Here is a 22,829-nt window from a genome sequence, read left to right as displayed (position 1 = left end):
CATAGTTTTAAAGAGTGAGAAGAGGAGACCCGAATAATCCCCCGTGACAATGAAATGTCTGAATTCTGTTGCTGATAACCACACTTTACTGTTAATTTTGTTTTTGACAAAAATACCGTCATATCGCATGGATATTTACCTGAAATCCATGGGTATTTGGGACTAGACTGACAACCACATGGAGTGACGCGATATACTTTATTTGCCTCATAGATGTTTATTGTTCACTTGACAGTCTGGTTTACTTATCAACCACTGCTACTCGGCGGATTCTATCAGCGCGTGCACAAGGGGAATTTGGCTGCAGCCACGAGTCCTGGGCTAACCTTATTAGGGCTATATGTAAGCGGCTTATTTAACTAATAAGAGCACAAATGGCTAAGCTTGCCTTAGAGTGCATAAAGCTTCAAAGACATCTCAGTCACACCTGATTTTTGACAGGATTCCCGATGTAAGAGAATATCTCTTTGTGAAATTTCCCCTGAAAACTAAAATTTCAACTATGCATGAGGCTTTAAAATCAACAAAGAAGCTATCACTAAACCTGCCTTTGTTGTCAGGTTAAAGTTAACGAGTTGGCATCAGATCACAGTGGCTGGAGACATATCGCCTCACCCATTTCCAGTGTTTACAATATAGCAGAACTAAATGATAGAGTCAGTTCATTTTTTACACATTTTATTGCGTATAAACAGTTTAAAAAGGACAAAATAACAAAAAAAAAATAACACTGGTGCAAACAAATACCCTTCGCTACATTGCATAATAAATACTGTACATAGCTGGTGCGACTTTATATACAATGTTTATTTCCATCAATACCGTTTCACTGAGCTTCCACAGCAACATTAGACGGCTAGTTGATAAAAACAAAGTCAATTGGTCGTCTGACCGAAGGCGCGTAAATGTTGCCTGTGCCACTTGACAGCTTTTGTTCCGCTACACAAAGGAAGAGCCCCTTTGTAGGAAAACTCTGTTACAAGCGGATTCCTCCCGTGGATGTCGACATTTCCCACATCAACATTTTATCCTTTATTTCAATTCTTCCAATTCCGATGGAATGTTCAATCACAGACCTCAAAACGCAAAGGCGTCTTTCCAAAAATGACAAAGCCATGTGCAAAGAACGAGCGCTTTTAGCAGCCAAGATAACGGCAATGTCTACGTGTTACTGAAAGACAAACATAAGCAATGTTCTTACATCAGACATAGGAAACCTTCCTCTTTGACAAAGGTGGTTACAAATGGATTTTTTTTATGTTTGTGAGCAGTGTCCCATAGTCTATTTCTTTGACTAAGCAGTCTTGTTTTCTAAAAAGTAGAAATCTAAAGTGCTCCATTAGCAGCTTTTTAGGTGTGGAAGTGTTGCCAGTTTGTCCACCTTCCCAAAGGCAGCGGCACTCTCTACTCCTTTCAGCCACTCTTTGCATTTCCTCACCACAGTCTCGTCTACATCTCCGTCCTCCTCTTCATACTCCACATCGTCATATTTATACTGGTCATTTAACAGGGAGATTTTTACGATCGTGCTGATGTCATCAGGACTCTCCAATTTGGCAACCGGAACGTTACTTTTAGCAGCACCCTGTGCCCGTTTGGAAGGGAACACGCGCCGGTGCCGAAAGTCCGCGGAGGCGCAACACTTCTGCTGCTTTGCCATCATCTGCTTCTCCAAGTTGCGCTTCTGAATGACAAGGATCGCCTCTGGGGTGAGGCTCAGGGAGAAGTGGATCTCCTCCTCGCCCTCCTCCTTAGCCAGGGAGCTGCGAGAGGAATGCTTGCTGCTCTTTTGCGTGGCGGACTCCCCCGAACTTGACCGCGGCACGCTGTCACACGAGTCGGCCAAAGGTTTTGGTAAAGTGAGCCACGAGTTCTTCCCCGCCGTTGCCAGACTGGAACCGTCCATAGGAAATTTGCTCTTCTGTTGCAGTGGCTTTCGCCCCAGCTGCTTCAGATTCGCCGACGGCCACGACGTAGACAGTTTATCTTTTTCCGAATCCTTCTCTTCCCTGGCTGTGCTGCTGAGCATAGATTGAGGAGGTACAATGTTGGGTTTCTTTTTCCTGAATAGCTCCTTTCCCGGGGAAGTGATCCGCTGGTGCAGATTGATCGGTGGAAAAGGCATTTTTATAACGAGTAAGAGGAGACAGGACAAAAACTCTCAGAATAAATGTAAAAATTGTAAAATGTTGACGAATGTGGTTCCACTGGCATCATCTGCCAAAGTTAACAAAGACGCGGACCCTTTTCTCCATGCACGCCTGCGAAGTCCATCGGCAGTTGTGGCGGTGCTTTCTGCTGTCGGCTCTTTATTTTGCTGGGCGGCGGGAGGCGTGGCCAGAATATCGTTCGGAAGCACGAGGCTGGAGACAACAGTAACAAAGCCACGTTACATACACAGCGCCGGCCTGGGTCTAAAGCGAAGGCACACAGGCGTTTTACCCGACGAGACAGCACCCATTTCCCCCTGAAGTAGATTATACACCTGATCAAATTAAATTTGCTGTTGAAACTAAGATGTTTGCCAGCCTTTCACACACGAGTTCATGCACTAAAAGGACTACTGTAAAATTACGAAGTGGTGTAAATCAGCTGTATGCTTTAATGCTATTGTATTGTTGAAAATTTACTAATAATGCATAAGATCATAAGAGAGCTAAATGATCACGTTAACAATGAAGTCTATCTGAATTGTTCAGCTGGAAGTGGTATTCAAAATAACTGTACCGCAGGCTTATCTATTTATGTCTAGTTAGCAGAGCATCTATATTTTGCCCCATCTTTACTTAAGAGAGGCACTGACCTTCCAGTTACCCCCAGAAGATTAAAGATACAAACCACCTGTATTCTACTATTGATTTCTGTGTCACATCTACTGTCGTTCCTAATGGCATACTGAATTATATCTGTTCATGTCTTAACCATCATGTGCACAACATCTCTATCCCTGTCAGTTTCACCAGATGGTATTAGATCTTTCCATATTTCAAATCCTGAGATAAAGGCTTATGGTAATTGCCACAGTCAATGGTTATCAGTGGTATGGTAACCCATGGTAACCCTAACCCACTGCTTAACTTGGTTGCAGCTTTAAAAAAAGCTCAGTTCAGACAAATGCAATGCCATGTATACATTTCATGAAACTCTTTAATTCATTAGAACCCATAAATGTGAAACTGTATACTAAATAGTCAGTCACAAAGTGAATATATATTAATACATATGAATGATATATATATATATATATATATATATATATATATATATATATATATATAAAATACAGTGATATATATAATGTGTGTGTTTTGTATTATCATTATTTATTTGCCATAGCGATAACCTTATCTCTAAGGGCAACATACATATCTTTTATTTGTGGTTGTAACCAAGCAGCTCTAGAAAAGTACTGTCACTCACACTCTGAGTGAACTACTCACCAAAGATAACAGAGCTACCATCTTTTGTAGTAGAGGTGTGATATGGAAAGAATCCAGCAGAGGTTATTCATTTGTTTACTGGCCCTCTTAGGGACAATGTTGCATAACATCATGACATTAGCGCCAGCACCAAGGCTTCTGTTTTTCCTCAAGGCTGGGGATGGAGAATTTTGGACATGGTCATAGATTACATTAAACAACCTGTAGCTCCTACATCTGTTGTCACTAGCTGTGGTGGCAGATGCCACTATACCGAGACTTTGCTGGTGGCTTTTGTTGACACAGAGAGAGTAAGACTGATAGCGTGTACCGCGACATGCTCATATCATAAGTAAATGGCGAACAGGGCCAAGACTTACAATATTTGCGTCATCAAGACTGTATGGTATGTCATAAAAATATTTTACAAAGCCAACAAGGCCAACGTAGAGCTCACACTGCATCTCTTACTGCTATCATACAGCATGTTGGAGATACTCTTTTTTAGACAGGTGTGCCCAAGACAACCAAACCAGACCACTCAGAATTTGGCACTTGCCAGGTCACCATGCAGGCCAAAAATGATAAGGGGAGCAGTGGAAAAATGTTCTCCTTGTTCTTCATAGATGTATTCAGGCATGAGCCTTCACTCTTGCCTTAAAGGTGATGTCTCTGACCATTCCTTTACCTACATACTCTTATGATTTTCTGAACCCTAAATGCCTTGAACACATAGGACATGTTTGAATTCTCATCCATTTATGTCAAATGACTGATTAACAAATTTCTTCATACAGCAGGTGGTCTTTTGTAGTTACTGTGGGAGAAAGCAACAGGCTAGCCATCCCCAAATATATCAAACTTCTACATGATATACAAATAAAGCATTACAGCAAGCCAAAACTCAGATCTATTTGCAAAAACAAAACATGACTTTTTGCAGTGAAATAAAAGTTAAAATGATCAATATATGAATACAGCTAACAGAATTCATCTTAGTACAGTGATTAAAATTAGTGTATGCATCACATTGATAATGGCTTAAATATTCATATTCATATTCAAATAGTCCATTTTCATTTGAATTTTTGCCATTATTGGTACTTCATTGAAGGACTTCATGTGAGTTTCTTCAGTAAATTTGACCCCATTGCCTTAGATAAAGAACCAAATGAAAACCCAAAGAAGAACATAAATAACAAAACTGTTGATGTACTGACAATGAATGTGTGGATCCTGGATAGCATTTTACTTGTTTTCATTCTTCTAGTTGTTGGCTTTGTCTGACTAAAGAGACTAAAATGTCCCCACTGATTCCTGTATTAAAGCGCTTAATGTACAAACTTCTTAACGGGTGAAAATCAGTCTGAAAACAGAATTTATGTGCGATTCCATGACAAGAACGTTGTATTATTACTCGTATATAAATGCTAAACACGAGGTATTATATTAATCCCGGAAGGGGAAAACTCATTAATCTATCATTTGACAACAAAGATGTCCAGAGACATTCAAATCCTCTTCCTTATCACAGTAATGGACAACACGTGCCAGCTCGACGGAGAACTCCGGAGAGTTCTTCCATCACCATAGCAACCGTAGCTTCGGAACCACCACCCACTGCTTTATACACTGTAAAACTGACCTGCCCGCCATCCACAAAAAAAACTGGTATTATTAGCAGCATGTTGCTTCAATACAGCTTGGACAACTGGGTTTGGTCATTACAACAACTGGCAGACAAACAAATCACCAGAAATGAGCTTTTTAATGATGAAGAGAGAGAGAAACTTCTTCTCACTCAGCACGTGCAGGAGAGAAAAAAAAGTCATTAGTTCCATGTCTTTGGATCTGCAGCTGAATAAACACAGAGCTTAACGCGCTGTGATGCCCTGTTGAGGTAATGGCTGTTCTACTGTCGCCAACTGAATAATATAACATCATTTGAAACAGAGAGGAGTCACCATATTTTTAACAGCCCATTGCTCTCCACCCCTCAAGCCAGAGTCCATGTTTCTCATCTTTTAACAGTACATACTGTAATGAGCAGCATTAATGGATCTAATTCCATTGATTCAATGACATAAACTGGACCACAGGATTTTTGTTGAACAAGTCATTTATTGCATGGAGTGAAGTTCAAAATCATTTGTAAAAATATTTTTTTTTCTTACAGGGTACAAAGTATTTGTTAAGTCATAATGCCTTTACTGCCTAGATCATGTAAAATGAAAAATGAAAGCACAGCTTGTTGCCAGTAATCCAAAAAATGTATTAAGACATTATTTCCAACCCTTTTGCAGGAACCACACAAGAATCTGGTATCATTCTGGCCTATAATATATTATAAAGGTTCTTAAATATTTTCATTAAGCATTCAGCTTTCTCTCACCCAAAGCATACACTCACATAAAAAAGGAAATGATCTCTCTTTGTGCAAGTATAATACAGCCATGTTAGTACATGTATGTAGTCTCTAATAGCTGTCAATACAATTATACAAAAGCCATATCAAGAAATGTTTCTGAGTATATCTAAGAAAAAAATAACATGAAATAAAATGTATTATTTTACATATTTACTCTGTTTGCATATTAGGACCACTCTTCACATGATATGCTGGCAAAAGGTGGCTTTAACTCAGACATGAGGTGAAGCACTTCATGACAGCATCCCTAGAAAACAAAAACACATTGTCATGGAAACATTCTCCTAAAGAGTACACACAAAAAGCTTGGGTGAACTATTGTGTTAAATTATATTAGACTATACTACTTCATGAGACTTGTAATGGCTGAAAAAAACATACCCAAGCAAAAAAAAAAAAAATGAACGAGAGGAAATGGGAAAACCTATATCTGAAAAGCCTATTTAAACACCCTCTCCCGTCTTCACTGTGCCATATAGTCTGAATTATAGCTGTCTTTGTGTACGCTCTCCCTTTGTTGTGGTGGCTGGGGCGTAGCTCATGAATATTTAATCACGTTTTGGCGGGAAAGCGGCACATGCTCAGAGTGATGAACAACCCCCCCCCCCCACCCCCCCTTCAGGTAACGTGGTGTTGGGATGATGCAATATCAGCAATCACCACAGCAACAGCAGAACAAGGTCACGCTGCCTTGCCTGCCGCTTTTCCTGCTTCCCTCTTTCTCGCCCTCCCGTCTCTCTGTGTTGCTATGCAGAAAATACATCCCTTACTCAAAATTCACTGGAAGAGGAGGTGTGAAACCAGACCAGGTTAAAGAAAGTAGGGAGGGGGAGAAAATCGTAACAAAGACCGGGAAGCGTGGGTGCGTGAAGATGGTAACTCTCTCTAGAGCCCAGATACGTAGTTCACCCCCACACACACACACACACAGAATACAAATACTTCTTTCAACCCTGCTAATCCGCACCCTCTCCCTGCCACATCCCTTCTTTTCTTTGAAAAACACTACAGTGAGGTCAGACTGCTATTTCAGCGTTCAACATTTAAAAAAAACACAGTGAATAAATGATGATTTAGAGACGACCCCTTTTTTTTCTGATGAAATATCATAGCAACGTGTCCCATAGCCACACGTCAAAAACAGCAGCTGCAGCAGGTTTCTAAACTGGCTGAGAATGGCTATATATAGTGCCAACTGGGTAAACCACAGTAAGATATCATAATATGATTAAAGAGATCAGCTTTAGCCATTTAACACAGTCTGAAAGACCCCAAACCCGGAAGGACCACAAGAATGTTGGTTTTCAGACTGAAAACTGCCCTGTTTGTGTCTTCACTGTCAAAATACTTGGATGGCCAACACAATCCGTCCTATAACAAAAACAACAAAAACCAAGACATACCACAAAGCAAGATTTATTAATCCCATCACGACAAAGTAAAAGCTTTCAGCCAAGCAAGGGCTTATATACAGTGTCTTATAATAATTCAACACACGGAAGATGTGTCCCGTTTTCACCAAAGCTGGGGGGGTGGCACAACAAAGAAGCGTGGCGCAGAGATCAGACATTATCATGAAGATGTTTCATATGCGCTGCAGCCCTGCTGGCAGGTTTCACAGAGGCTCTATGGCCGGGCTTTGTCTCCGCCCTCCCCTCCTCTGCCCTTGGGAGGAATTGACAGGCCGCAGGCGGGGGACTCCTAAGCTGTCGGGATGGATTACCGAGACGCCTGCGTGTGTGCAGTTTCTGAGCCTTTGGGGGGAGGGGCAAGAGGGGTTGGGGGACCAGAGAAAGGGTGCCTCCACACAGCATCGGCATTCCAGCACAACACAAGATGGGGGCACAGTGTCTGCCACCCCCCCACCCCCCCAACTACTACGGCTGCCAAAAGCCCACGTCCTCCCTGGTGTCAGGACCACTGCATCACCAAAAATAACAAAGGGGGCTGAACGACAAACAAAAAGAGTTTGACTAAAAAAAATAAAAATCCCAATGATATATTGGGCCATAATTGTGGTTTGTTGTACTCATGTTGTACATATGCAACCAAGCACCTCTCTGAGGTTTCATTTTCAAGTCTTTCTCTGAAGAACTTAAAAATCCATTCAGACCAGGGCTCTAATTAGATAAATGTGTTACGTGCTAAACGCAAGCCATTTGTAATCTCTCTTGAAAAAAAACCTTTAATGGAGGCTTAACCCTGACATCAGTTTGGGAGCGCACGAACAGGGGTAAAAAGGACACTTCCATGCTCTCCTGCACCTTGTGTGAATATTTCACCGGCTACACAATAGACACTAAAATAAACAGCAAAATCTAACTGTATTTTGTTTTGTTTTGAACATTAATGGATAATGTAAATAGCCACAAAGAGTCTATCCAGGGAGTGAAAAAATAAACAAGTGGCCATTTGTGTGGCTCTGGGAGCTCAGCGTGCTCCTGGTCTGCATTTAGCGCCATATGGTTGGAGAAAACAAGCCAGCGCGCAGAGGTAAATAAAAACATGTTTTCATTCAAGGGTCGCCCTACCCCCACTCATCCCTCACTGTCTGTTCCTGTGTGTGTGTGTGTGTGTGTGAGCTCGCATCTCTCTGAGTGTGCGTTTTATGTGTGTGTGTGTCTGTCTGTACATCTGTGTATATGTTCCACTTGGAACGATGCCATTTGTGGTGCACCGTTTTCATTCTCAATCGGGACTGAAAGTTTCAGGGATCGTTAGCTTATAACCAAAGCATCTAACACCAAGTGGAGCAAATGTAAAGACAGCACAAGAATGAATGGAGGAGTGCGAAAAAGCATCCTGTATAATGCCATGAACAATACAGGACACAGCTCACAGAAGCTCAATGTGCTGCGTTTCCATGGACGTGGAGACACCTGAAATGATTTTAATAGAATTTCCAGATCCTCCCTCAGGCTCAGACATGAGGGACCTCACTGAATCTGAGATAGCACAGGACCATTTCATAAATTGTGTACTCTGTAAATCCTCTTGGTTGTGAGTAGAGTGTCTGCTATGAATAAAATCAATAAACAATGTAGTGTAATGACACTGAATGCGTCTGAGGGAATGCATCACTTACACCTGTGGACCAATGAGCATCTGAGGGAAGCTCTTACCTGGCGAATGGAATGTAGGAGATGCTGTACCTGTAAAACAACAGGGAAAAAGGTAAAAGGCATTAGATATAATCCCCCTGACCTTTCTGAGGAGAGAAGGGGATGCAGTCATTTAGCACACTGGGATGGGGGGGGTGGGGGGAACAACACTCTTCTTACTCAACCAGATTACCGGTCCCTTTAATCAGGGGACAGGGAAAAAAGTGCATAACTTCTCCTGAGACAGCAGCTGGACCAAACCAAAAAAAAAAAAAAAATTGAATTAGTGTCTAAAATCCATTTAAACGTCACAGATAAGCCTCCAAGGGGACCCACGAAGTGCTTAAACCGAGTGGGGAAAATAATCTAGGCCCAACATTAATGCAAAATTAATCTTACATAATAATCTAATAATGACCCTATCATTATATAAAACAAAACAACTGAAGGGCAAAATATGGTCATCTCTTGTTGCAGATGAAACGGAGATGAAATCTGAGATATTCAGTGCACCAATATAAATCTAATCTCTACCAAGACACTTTCAGTGTACAACTATGCAATGTCACTCTCAGGGACAAATCAAATATTCTCCATGTCAGTATGTCAGTATATACATATTTGTAAAAACAGCACTGCCCCTTAAAGTAGTGATACCAATAAGAGGCCATCCTACAGCAAATACATTTGCCCACACTACATCATTAAGCTTTTTAATGTTTAATTATACTTTAAAAACATTTTAATATGCAAAAATATCTTTAAAAAAATCAACAAGCATGCAGGTTTCAAGGCATCAGGATATTGTGGTATTATCACACCGATGGTGTCTGTGCCTGTACTTGGTATTAACAGACTACAGAGAATAGATATCACTACAGGTTGACTATGCTATCCTGACAGGACCATTGGGGAAAGGCACTATTAGAGCTACTGGAGGATTAGCAATGATGTGATGCAGTGAGAAAATTAACATGGAGAAACACCACAAGGTGAGTGACCATATATGACAGGATGAGAAAAATGGTCCAGGATGGGCCATTTACTGTGGGGCTGAATGAGCTCAAATGGCAGAGAAGGAAATGAAAGGGTCACTATGGTTTGAACAGGGTTTAACTATCACTGTGCAAGTATGGTCTGTACCCTGCCAACCTGCAACTTGGTGGATGACATACCTATCCTCCCAACAGACCCAACACAGTGAATAAAGGTCCATACAAAAAAAATAAATGAATCCCACTGCATGTAACATTCCGTAGCTTACACTCACACAATACAGCCCATCCTTGTTGGGACAACAGTGCACTGTATGGTGAATAAAACCTGTACAATTAAATAAATGAAATAGGACAACTAAGCTCAACAGTTCAACAAATGAACAGTGCTTTTCGAGTAACAGAGGGTATTTAGGCGAAAAGGCTGTCTTATTCAGTAAGTAAATAAACTAATCCTCCATATGGGTATATTCTGTAGCATGGAAAACGTTAATTCCCTTTGTGTACATGTCATTCATTCAAAAAGAGATTTAAGCCTGACCCAGCGGGAACTCGAATGCTCTAATGAAATGATAGTCCCACACCAGCCGGATCCAACATGTTTTGCCATGGTTCAGGTTGCAGGGCTTTACTTAACAGGACACATTTCATATGAGCAAATTAAGTTCTAAGAGGTATAACTTGAGACGAAACGCAGCGACCCTTTGGCAAAAGAGAGGAAGTCATGTTCAGGAGGAGGTAGGAGGAAAATTTTGCCTGGTACCCCTAACAACCACTGAGGAAACATTGAGAGCAAATCTACTTTGCCCTTTGAGTAGATCACGGAACTGAGCCACTCTGACAGGAAATGAAGCTGCAGCAGATGCGCATGAATTCCCAGATGAGCGTTTAACCCGAGAGCGGGTACAGGGAGCTGTGTTGGCTCGCCTGGCACGGCGTGCCATTTGCACATCCGAGCGAGGAGGAGGAATTCCCCTGGCTTCCCGTCCAGAACGGGGGGGGACACGGGTCAGTGGCTGGCTGCACTGTTACGGGAACCGACGCTTGAGCTCGCGCGCACTCAGGGCCCTCGCACATCCGACGGGCGGTTGCCAAGACTACGCTCGTCTGACGCAGCCAGGCCCACAGTCTGAGTCAGCAGCGAGGGAGGTGAATGTGAAGACTGTAAAGTGGCAGCAATGACACTGCAGCGAATCCAGATCTGGTGACGTGGGAACTGCGACAGGCAGGTAGGCTGCTCTGGCTGTTCTCTTCCTGCCTGCATGCGTGTGCGCACATATACACACACACACATATATACACACACACACACACACACACGCATGCACACGGACGCACACGGACGGACGCACACGGACGGACGCACACGGACGGACGCACCACACACACACTGTCACTGGCAGCTGAGTCTGGACATGGGCAGAAATCTGAAGGCACCATTGCCCCACAAGCTGTCCATTGTCTCCCTATATTTTCTCTTAATATCAGATGTGTTAATATGGGGACAAGCAGTGCTACACTTCACTTTGCCCCTGGGGATCAATGGTTTGAATCCCAGCGCAGAACACAGGTGCCGTGTCTTTGGCACGTTACCCATACTGCACTGTTAAAAACCCTAGATGTATGTAATGACATAACCCCCAAACTGTAAGTTTTAATACTGAAACTTATGGTCACAACACAAAGACCTTCATCTGAACTCCTGCCCTACTGACACAGCTGTGTCAGCTGGTCTGAGAACATCAGCAAGGGATGAACAAACACACCAAATAGGATAAGAGGGTCAGACGACCACAGAAACTAAGTTTGCTGCCAATATTCTTGTACATTTCTGAGTAAAAGTACAAAAAAATCAATGACACTGTCCTTTGATTTAAAAGAAGAAACTAGCAAGTGTAAAAATACTCGGTACACCCCCCTACACACAATTTTAGCGCCAGATCACGCTCTGACTAATCGGTGCTGACGACACACACCTGGTCACTTGGCGTAGCTGCCGCGGGCATTCGCAGCCCCGCTGCTCCTCGTGCTCTTGCCCTCGTTATCGGCCACGGGGGCCGTGACGCGTTTAGCGGATGAGATTAGCGCGCGCTCCCCTCGAGGGCACGTTCAGCTCGTTAACCGCAATAAGACCCATCTGCCTCCTCTCTCCGCGGGCGAGGTCGGGAGAGGAGCCGAGGAACCCCGGGCGCCGTCAGAACGCTTCTGCGCGTGCGCGGAGCGCCCCGCTGACCTCCGGGCTGACAGCTGAGGAATGAGCCCTTTACCGGACTGGGACAGCAGTCACGTCACCTGGATTGCGTGTGCCGTCTAGAGTTTGCACCTTGAAACCGTCAATAATGGGTGCCCAGAACTACAAGGTGACACTAAAAACGGCAAACAACATACAACTGCACTCAACCCTGTAATTCCTTTTCATAATGCAAATGACTTTTGCATCGTAACATTTAATGTCCCTATACTTGTTTTTGAAGGGTTCTCAACTGTAATTCCATTGCAAAGTATGTAATTAATTCTAGATTATTCCTCATTGTGTTTGCTATTGTAACTGTGGTATTAAAAACTGTGCATTGAACCAGACAAGGCCATCTGCTAAGTCATGACAGTAACAATAATTAGAACAAAAACAACATGACCAATAATAGCACAACATTACTTCTCTACAGAGCAGTGGTTCTCAATGTGTGTTACAAAGTGGTCAAAAAGCAGGACTTTGAATGCGTCATCCAGACAGCACAAACACCTCTTATTCATACATAAAAAGAGCCTTCAGCAGAAATCACACAGACCTGCTCAAATGTTCAAAGTCAGATGACGTCTAAGATGCTTTATGAATAACACAACAGAGGTGTCTGCATTGTGAGGAACCCTGTGTGCTTTGCTGGTGCAGAGTGGGGACAAACAAAGACAACTTCATAGTCAGTGTCTTCATTTTAGACAGATTCAGGACATGGAACATCAGGAGCTGCCAGCTACATCATGTCAGTGTCCTGCTAGAGTGACAAAAGATGGACTATATATACACGCTACCTGTAACCAAAAAAGAAATAAGGCTTTTTCAAAGAGGGTATCCCATAATCCCTTACTACAGGCCACTCACATGTCACCATCGCTTCTTAACAGCAAGTCCCTTGGTCTAGCAGACCTTTCAAAATAAGCCTACCCTATCGTATGAAAATGTTGCCTCTTTTAGGCACATCTCCTCCAGCTCTCACACAGGGCACAAAGCCTCAGAATGACATGCCAGGTTATATAAAGAGAAGAGGGAGCTCTTGCAGGAAGTAAGCCGTGGCGCATCGAGCATGCACGGGATCCGCCTTAAAGAGTTTTGCTGTAAACAAGATTTAGCACGTGCTTGATAAAGCCCGGGTCCAGCGTACTCAGACAGGGCCTGAGAGAGAGGGCCAGCTGGCTGCCCGGAGTGATCAGCACCTTCACAGCCAGAGACACCAATGTGCAAAATGAGCTTGGAGGAAGAAGTCGTCCAGGAATTAGGTTTTGTTCCTAGTTAGGACACCAAACAGTTAGCTGGAATGCTTCCATTCCACTTATCTTGTGCAGAACACAAGTGGATATATTTTTACCTAACAGCATTTACATTTATTCATTTTGCAGATGCTTTAATCCTTAAAAAATCGACTTTGTGTAATCGTCCTCTTTCACAATGGCACTTAATCATTGTGAACTGCGATAAAGAACTTGAAAAGGGGCAGTTTAAATATGTAACAAATACAGCCATTTGTTTCAAGGGTCATGTAATCACCACAGAAGATGATAGCGAAAGAAAGGGCTTACCATGTCATTGCCAAGAACTGTAATATGCAGAATAGGATGGCCAATCCCCTTTTATGCCACTAGAAAATAAGAAAAAAAAATCAAACCACATTGTTTCATTAATTAAGACATATTTTAGTATTTCTGCTTTAAAAAGTCATGTTTTCACTATGGACAGTTTTTAAGATAGCTAATTTGGGCTATTTTTTCCAAATTTGATTCAGCTATTATTTAACAAAAAAATATTACAAAACAAACATACCCAAAACACTGAACACAAGGTCAATATGAGGCAAAGCTAGGAGGGAAAAAGACAGACAGCATCATTAGGCTATGCCAATCTGTCACACAGATCACATGCATTTCCTTCCACAGTAAAGTGTTGTTTTTTTGGGACAGGGTCACTGCATAATTCCACTTGGCTTCAGCCAACCGTTTGTCTGAACCACTGACCTGACACCAATATCTTTATAATCCCTCTGTGGCCTTAAGGAGGGAGTCTTAAAAAGTTTCAGATGTTTAGTTGCAACCGGGAGTATGTTCAATCAGCACAATGTCATTAAGCTCTCCAGAGGCCTGAGGTGCGAAACAGCCATCGCAAGGGTGTGTTAAGTTTTTACCCCCGGCAACAACAGCAAGAGAGTCACATGCAAGGCTCAATAGCAAAACTAAGGACAGGAGAGTTCAGTTTAGTTTATCAACCCATTTTAACTGACTACACCTCATGAGTTACAGACCACTTCAACAGCTGACCTGGTCTAGGAAGAATCAACAACACTTATACTGGCATTTTCTAATCCATTTCAGTCAGAGCTGAAGCGTTTGAGAACATAATGCAGGAAAAACATCTGGCTGGACATAACTTGTTGACTCTAAACACAGACCACACTGACCCTAAACAAGGCTGATGGTTATATGGTCTTCTTGTCCAACTTAACACCTTTCCTGGATTTCTATGCATTAAAGACTGGTTCTAGGAATGAAAGCCAAGGTTAGAACCTCTATCTATCAATTAATAATCCTTTGCACAAGCCAATGGGATGTATTGAGGATCAGGTGGTGGAGAGCAGGGCTGTCCTTACCAGCATCACACATGTGGCGAGCAGCCTGGTAGGTTCAAACATGCGCTTCAGCTGCTTCAGGGGTCCCATCAGGAAACAGGTGCTGTTAGGAGAAGAGGCAGCAAGCCATGAGCCCCAATTAATAACATATCACCTGCAAGTGTGTGACATAAGAAAGGCAGTCCCCACACCAGTGTTAAGGACATTTACCTTCCTGTGTGACATGTGATCAGTTACCTAGTTGGACTTCATGGAATAGCTGGTCAGTCCAACTTTTGACTTAACATGAGCGTTAAAATAGTAGGGGGAAAATACATTCCATTTTTAAGTGACCAGCAGCACTAGACACTCTTAAGGCTGACAAATTGTTCAGAACATTTTGGGCATTAGAAACTCCCTTCCATGCAACTTCCAAGTATGGCGAAACCTTACTAAGAATGTGTCAATACCTGCCCCATTACTGGAGGGCTCCGATGAAATGGGCAATGATTAACAGAATGCATATGAAATGCCAGGTCACGGAGATCATAGCTCTAGTCATTATGTAGGTGTTGTCCATGGAGACTGCAGACTGATTCATTTGACTATTGGGCACTTCTCATTTTAAGGGTCTTCAGGCGAGGTATAGGTAGATATTGGCAGTGACAATGCCCTTTCATTGTTACCCTCATCCTCATTTATTTCAGAAACATGACAAGACACCTTGGGTGATGACATTACCATCACATCCAAAAGCGAATTTCCCACACTTCAGTGAGGCTGCAATGTCACTCAGTGGACAATGGAGCACTGAGGACTGGTGGTCAGAGCAGCAGTGTGAACACAATTCTTGGTTCAAGGTTGAGACATGGTCCTGAAATGTACTGGGAAATTAGTGTTTTGTGGTGAAGAATTAAGTTATTCATAACCTGGAGTAGCAAGTCAGCAGCTGCAAAGGAAATGAACTGAATGAATCCTGATGAGGACAAAGGTCGTACTGCATCGACTAGAAGTCATAATGCAAGGACACGCTATTCTTCAATGAAGACAAGAAAATGCCAACAGTGTAGTGTCTCACCTCAAAAAAGATACAATATCAGACTTCAGAAGACGCTTAATCAGCTACTGTAATGAAGTACCTAAAGCAGGTACAACAGAGATAAAGACACTGTCCAAGCCGTGCTAACAAACCTGTGAGACACTGTGTTGCTGTGTACATTGGGTAGCAGCCCAAGAACAATAGAAGAGTTTGCTTTAGGGTTTTAAGCAGTTCTGTTTGAACAAGCCTGCACCAGTCACTCCAGTGATTAGGGCAGGGCCTTGTAACCTTGCATGTGACCACACCTGTCTCTCTGACCGCACCACCATGGCAACAACCTCAGACAGGTATTTCACTTGAGGGCCATAATGTCTTGCAGTCCTAGTGACCTGGAAAAGGTGCAGACAGTATGGAATCTGGGACGGGGGAAAATCCCTGAAACGTTTCCTTTCCAGGTTCAGTTAAAATAGCATTTTAATGACTGTGCTCACTTTTGGCAACGTCAGCCTTGGGCTCCACTGCTGTGCAGTACAGCAAAATCTTTATCTGTGCATGAAACTCTCTCAGAAATTACATGCAACAGTGTTTGTAGCAACAGCTAACAAGCTACGTCCCCACAACATTCCTGTGACAGGAAGGTGACATCTAACACAATATTGTACTAATCTTACACTTATGTTACTGAAACATGCTGTGTCAGTACTGTGGAACGCTACGGCATAAAGTGGTGCTGTTTACAAAGCAAGGACAAACATGTCTGTTTTGCTGATAATGCACTAGGCCATCATAATTTTCCCACATGGATTCAAAACAAACCTGTTTTACAGTTTGAAACATTAGACAGCCACACACATGCATGGTAAAACACACAGAAACCTGACACAGTATGTTCTGGAACACTACCTAGTGCCTCAAGATGGCAATAACAACACAATGATTTGCATTTGCAAGGTGACGTCTGTACTTTTCCATATTCGTCTCTAGCAAGCTTTGGGACCACAATGCCCCTTCACTTTTTGCCACTGTGGGGAAGGGAGCCACACCTTGTAACCACCTGAAGAGCGCACATACTCCAAATTACTCTAGTACACATTCAGCTGTGTAACAGATAATCTGGTAAATGTAATCTGAGTAAGTTGTTCTGCATAAAAGCCTTGTGCTGAGGAAAAATAAATTATGTAATGCTGTGTAACTGTCCTCAGATGATCTCAATAAACATTTTGCTTCCAGGTGTGAAAGGAAAGGCTGTCTGAAATTCAGCAGCCAGGCCGTCGTCACACAGATGGCTGGTAAAACGGCTCTCTGAATAACGGACTGTCCGTTCTGGAGCGTAATCACTCAAAAGCAGACACTTTGCTGTGGAATGTGTTGTATAAGCAGTCTGGTGTGCGTGTGCTTGGTGCATTCACCCAAATGTCTTCCTTTAGTGTCATTTTTAAAACACTTTTGCTGAGAAGCTGTGCTTAGGTACTCAGGGTAGTTTGGTACAGTGATGTAACCACTGAAACAAAAGAGCATTTCGTGCACGGTAGACTTTACACCCACACTGAAGTGTTACATATCCCTGCTTCTCAGCCTCAAATGTTACATTTATATTCTGGCAACAAATCTGGATGATATGGGACAAAAATACCATCAAATTTGATGCGCTTAAACCATGACTGAAAAAAAAAAAAAACTGCGTAAATAAAGCTTATGAAACCAACTGCAAAAACATTTTAAAATGATTAACTCTACCTTGAGATTTTTAGCAGGAATGTTCCCACCAAATGGGCCTGAAACGTCTACACATTAACCAAATGTTAACTGGGAAATGGGGAGGGCCTGATGCTGTTAGACACATTGGCTCAGCAGGGGCTGTTAACTAGTTATGAAAGAGTGAGGCTTCGTGAATCCCATCATGAGGAGGAGCTACCATGTGCTGTCAATCATTAACTGTATAAACCAATCAAAAGACTGCGCTCGATATAGCAAAAAAAAAACTGTGCAGTTAAAATGAGTGAACCACTAATGACATGTAACAGGACAGCCTTCATTAAATCTTAGCCTCTCACTGCAGATGATAATCTTAATGCTAAAAATGATGGCAAAACAAACAAGGGCCAAGACAGTGATTTAGTCTAATTTTGTAAATATGAGAGCAAAATATACAGTAGCGTACATTTGCATTCTGTGATGTAACAGATGCTCTTATCCAGACCGACTTACAAAAATGCAGAGTAGTCCCTGACCTTCTGAGACAGACGCATACACAAGCTCCTTAAAGCAGTTTGGCTGCAGCTGAGAGGAAATCTTACCTTGCCAGGGCGGCAATGTTCCCCAATGTGTAGAACACAGCAAAGAGCTGAGTGCCTTTGGGTAAGAAAAGCAGTGCTGTTCCCTGTTTGAATCAAATAAAGAGACACATCATCACACTGAAACAGAGCTATTCATACCTGTGTATATCATCAAAGCCATCCTCTCCTGCATTCTATAGGTATCAGAAATGTCTGTACTCTCTCATCAGTGTCACCTTTATCCTATACAATACTTACTATTACTGGAACCAAAACTGTGCCAATAACTATTTCTTTGGCCTTACTTGCTTGATTGAATGAGAGCAAAAAAAATCTACAATTGTGCTCCAACTACATACTTCATGTCATGGAAGTAAAATCACTTATACAACAGTTCTGAGAGAACCTTTTCAATTCAAAAACGTCTGACCAACCAAGTTTAGGAAACAACAGTGCTACTTTCAAAATGGAAACACAATACATTAAAACAGTGCCTACGCCACCTAGTGGCAATAAGCCATATCACATCATATTGTATCATGAAATGAGGGTAAAAGGATCTCTTTAAATTTCCTGATGGACACCGCCCTAATATACAAATTGTAATGTTTTGTTTTTCTAAACTAAGCAAGGAATCGAACCAGCAACATTTCAGTTACAAGCCCTGTTCCCTACCACTACGCTACACTGCTACCCAAACGACTTTCACATTTTCCAGTTTTGCTCCTGTGAAGTGAAAGTAAGCTTCAGTACTTGCAAAGAAAACAGTGCCTAAGGAGACAAAACGCGTTAAGAATGTCCGCTTTATTTTTATTATTGTTCTGTAGCAGAGACTCAAAGACCTTAATGTCATACCAGTAAGCTTGTAAAGAACATCGACCAGCAGACGCTAAATCTCTCTACTCAAGCAGAAGAGTATGTACTCTAATGAAAATGACACCTAGGAATTCAAATGAAAAAGTTTCACAATGCTTATGACTTCTAAAACTCCTCTCTCGTAGTGTGCTTTACATTCAAATGTTAATGGCCCTGGGAAAATGTGCTGTTTAAAAGGTGCAAACTCTGACATGCCCACTTCTGCATATGGCTGTCTGTGAGCTGAACATGCAAAGTGGTTGAGCCGATATGGTGAGTAATATCAATTTGTGGTGTCTGTGTCATCTCATACTCAGTTTCTCTAAGTCAGACAGAGAAGGGAGTGAAAGGAGAAGGAGAAGCAAGTGAATGAAATAAAGAAAGAGAGACACAGGCAGTGCTGCTTCAGAGAAGATGAGTAAGAATAAGTAAAAGATGACAGGTTAACAGACTGGTATTAAATACAGTGTTAAAATTTATTCTAAGTGAAAGGTTACATTAAAAGAAACCTAAATGTGATTACCAAAACTGAGAACTTACCTATAATCATTCACTTGAATCACACTAGACCTCTGCAAATAGTGTGTGTATTGCACCCCCCCTCCAGACACACACACACACACACACACACACACACACACACACACACACACACACACACACACACACCCCAGTGCACAAAAAATCAGGAATTGTAATGAAGAAATGAGAAAGAAACCGAAAGTGATTTAAAAAAATTGAGATCAGCTTAAAATTGAGATCAGCCGAAAACTGAGATCAGCCTGCAAGCTTACCACCTCTGTGTGTGTCTCACATTCTCGCATAACCCACACTCAGCATATGTGTGAACTTGTAACACATGTGATTGGTCGATCATCATGTTTTGTGAGCAGTGAAATAAACTAAAACTACTGTAAGAGAATGTAAATTTAAAATGCAGCAATTGCTTCAATCCCCTATCCTGAGTTTATCCTGAGGGCGGCAGTGTAGCATAGTGGTTAAGGAGCAGGACTCGTAACCGAAAGGTTGCTAGTTCAATCCCCGCTGGGATACTGCTGCTGTACCCTTGGGCAAGGTACTTAACCCACAGTTGCCTCAGTAAATATCCAGCTGTATAAATGGATAACATTGTAAAGAACTGTAACCTATGTAAGTCGCTTTGGATAAAAGCGTCTGCCAAATGAATAAATGTAAATGTAAAACAGCAAAGCAGTTTGACTGAATGACCTCATAGTCTGCTGTGTGGTTAATGAGTCCAACAACACTGAAAACAAAATGTTTAAAAGCTGTTACAGAGTATGGTGTACAGGAAGGCTTTTTTTTTACACCACTTTTACTAACGTGAAGTAAAAGTAAAATATATTCGCCAAGAAGACGTGTCAGTGCCTGGAGGAAAGAAGTAATATATATGCAAATATAAGCTTGTGGTCTTCTAACCTGCCATGTACAGAAAGACAAGAAACAGACAAAGACAGGGTTAAGTGACTGCAAACTGGAAGCATGGAAATTAAACTCACGAGTATGGAGCACAGGATCCCACAGGCAAAACAGATGATGAACCATTTCACCCGTGTGCTGTAGCTAAGCGTGGAGGCGTCCAGGACCTCAAAAGAACAAAGGGAGGATGTCACATGGTGCACAACGTCCTGAAGCCCCTAAAGCCTGGTGCCATCTCTTAAAACACGCTGACAGCGTCAAAGAGACACAACTGTGCTGACTTTTCACAAGGCGTGCACACACAGACACACACACACACACACACACACACACACACACACTCATTCCCACCTCAAATACGTAAGAACTGGGATGTTTTCCTTATTGTAAGAGGATACTCCATCACAGCAAATCCCAGGCTGAATTGACTTGTATTTCTGGTGACACATCTTTCCCATGATGCCTCTGACAATTACATTCATGCAAAGATGGTTCAGTTTAACTTCTCAAAGAATTCACTGACTTAAATTGTCACAAGTGTGGACAATAAACTAATGTTGGCCTACTGATCATTTCAAACCAAGCAAACACCTTCTCCAACTGAGGGTACACAGAAGCAGACAACTCAGGTGGTTACCTGCGAGGGCAGACATCTCTAGGTTAATTCTGGCTCACAGATGTGTGGAATGTGTGGTCATATCTGGGGCAGTTATTTATTTCTCTGTGTAAAAATGGGGTGAGTTCTTTGCAAATCATATATCTAATAATAAATGAATTATTTTACTATTATTCTTACTACTATTACTAAGTTTAAGATCATGCATTACATGACAATCATGGCGGAATGGTTTTCAGTCGAATTATGACCTTCCAAAGACAAAAGAACTGTAAGTGTAAGAACTAGTCTTTATCGAATTCAATCTCTTTTCTGCACAGCAAAAGATCCTTTCTTCCAGGACCTGCCTTCAATGTTCCCAAGAAAGTCCTGCTTTTGGTGCATGGAAGCCCATACCCTCTTAAATGGTTTGACCCACTGCCGAAATAATGATATTTTGAAAGATCAGATAGTGTTTAACACACAGTCTCGGTTACTCCAAATCTGTGCAGTATACATGAGTATGCATTTTGCGTTTCTTCTTTCATACCGTTGTCTATTACAATAGAAGAAAAATGTCTTCTCTCCTTTCTGGCGTGTTTATAACTTCACGTTTTTGTTTGGATTTGTTTGTCCTGTCATTATCAGCTGTACTGCTTATAAACTTAAAGAATAAATACGACATAAGAACCACAAATAAATGACATCCTGCTCCCTACAACCGTAACAGGATCTGTTTGACCAACTTGTTCTCTCGACCACAAGAATTCTGAGTTTCAAAAAAATAAATAAATAAAAATAAAAAAAGGCAGTGACTGATCCGCGGTTAGAGCTCTCAGGGACAGAATCTACAGAAGTTGATTAAAAAAACCTTACCTTATTAGGTCCATTACTTCCCGTTGTAAGCATGGAAAAGGTAGCAAAATGCAAATAAACATTAACATTCTCGAATAATATCTAATATCCAACGTGAGTCCCATGGGTGGCGCCTGGCTCGCCCCGGGTGTTGCACCAATTTAGATACCACCCAGCCAAAGTGGTACAAATGTAAATGTTTATTTATATTGTAAATACATGATAATGCAACACCGTGACAGGTCGCCATGCTGTCTCAGATGTCTCCCACAGCTTAAGTTAAGTCTGAGATCGTCGTGGTTCACGAAATGAACGTGTTCACATTAGTTTTTGTTTTGATTTGGTCTTACTCGACTAACCAGCAAACTAGTTAGCTAACGTTAGCTGCAGAAATTGTATCAGACGTCAGCACGGTGGCAGCCATAAGGACTTCATTCCCTGTTCATTTGATACGTAATTAGCTATCTAGTCTATCCTGTAGAACTCACAACTGCTGACGTAGTTATCAAATACACGAAAAACGGACACAAAGCTAGCCAAGCTAGGTGGTTAGCTAATCAAGAAAGCTGGGCGCTACCTTGCTAGCCGATGACTAGCCTGCTAGCTAGTTGTCGTTTCAGAATCATATTGGTTTGCTTGCCCACAGCAATATCTTGCAAAGACATCTCGCTGAGTTAGCTGATAAGGTAATAAACATCTAAAATAACTGTGACAGTAAGGTTAACAGATTGGCGATGTGATAAATACAAAACCGACGTCAGTAACGGTCAAAAACGAGAAAGTCAACATTCCGAAGTCGTGCATGCAGGAGTAACGTTAGACAGACTTTCACGTGTTTATACCTGAGCAGTAAGACCAAGCTCTTCGTTCTCCTCCTGGCCGCTTAACACACGACGAAGTTTATCCATCGCCTTTCTATAGGTTATAAATGCTTTTGCTATTTCACTAATGTACGCGAAAATTCATACACTTCCTCTAACTTCTCTGCTACTCTACACTAGCTACCAAAGTCACG

At 42.0% G+C, this 22,829-nt stretch overlaps 2 protein-coding genes across 2 annotated transcripts; both read right to left on the bottom strand.

Annotated features, from left to right (window-relative positions):
- Nucleotides 1-734: 734 nt before the first annotated feature.
- prr18 (proline rich 18) lies at nucleotides 735-2,268 on the bottom strand. The gene has a single exon (XM_036547145.1). It carries the CDS (start codon nucleotides 2,123-2,125, stop codon nucleotides 1,340-1,342), a length of 786 nt encoding a protein of 261 aa, XP_036403038.1. The 5' UTR covers nucleotides 2,126-2,268; the 3' UTR covers nucleotides 735-1,339.
- Nucleotides 2,269-5,551: 3,283 nt separating this feature from the next.
- On the bottom strand, nucleotides 5,552-22,829 carry sft2d1 (SFT2 domain containing 1). Its single transcript, XM_036547038.1, has 8 exons — nucleotides 22,657-22,829; nucleotides 20,445-20,531; nucleotides 18,094-18,176; nucleotides 14,800-14,881; nucleotides 13,980-14,015; nucleotides 13,739-13,797; nucleotides 8,970-8,999; nucleotides 5,552-6,094 (listed from the first exon to the last, which is right to left on the bottom strand). The coding sequence occupies exons 1-8, from the start codon at nucleotides 22,720-22,722 to the stop codon at nucleotides 6,055-6,057; spliced, it is 483 nt and encodes a 160-aa protein (XP_036402931.1). The 5' UTR covers nucleotides 22,723-22,829; the 3' UTR covers nucleotides 5,552-6,054.

The sequence above is a fragment of the Megalops cyprinoides genome, chromosome 15 (genome assembly GCF_013368585.1).
Source record: "Megalops cyprinoides isolate fMegCyp1 chromosome 15, fMegCyp1.pri, whole genome shotgun sequence".
Lineage (NCBI taxonomy): Eukaryota > Metazoa > Chordata > Actinopteri > Elopiformes > Megalopidae > Megalops > Megalops cyprinoides.
This window is presented reverse-complemented; position numbering and strand designations above follow the sequence as displayed.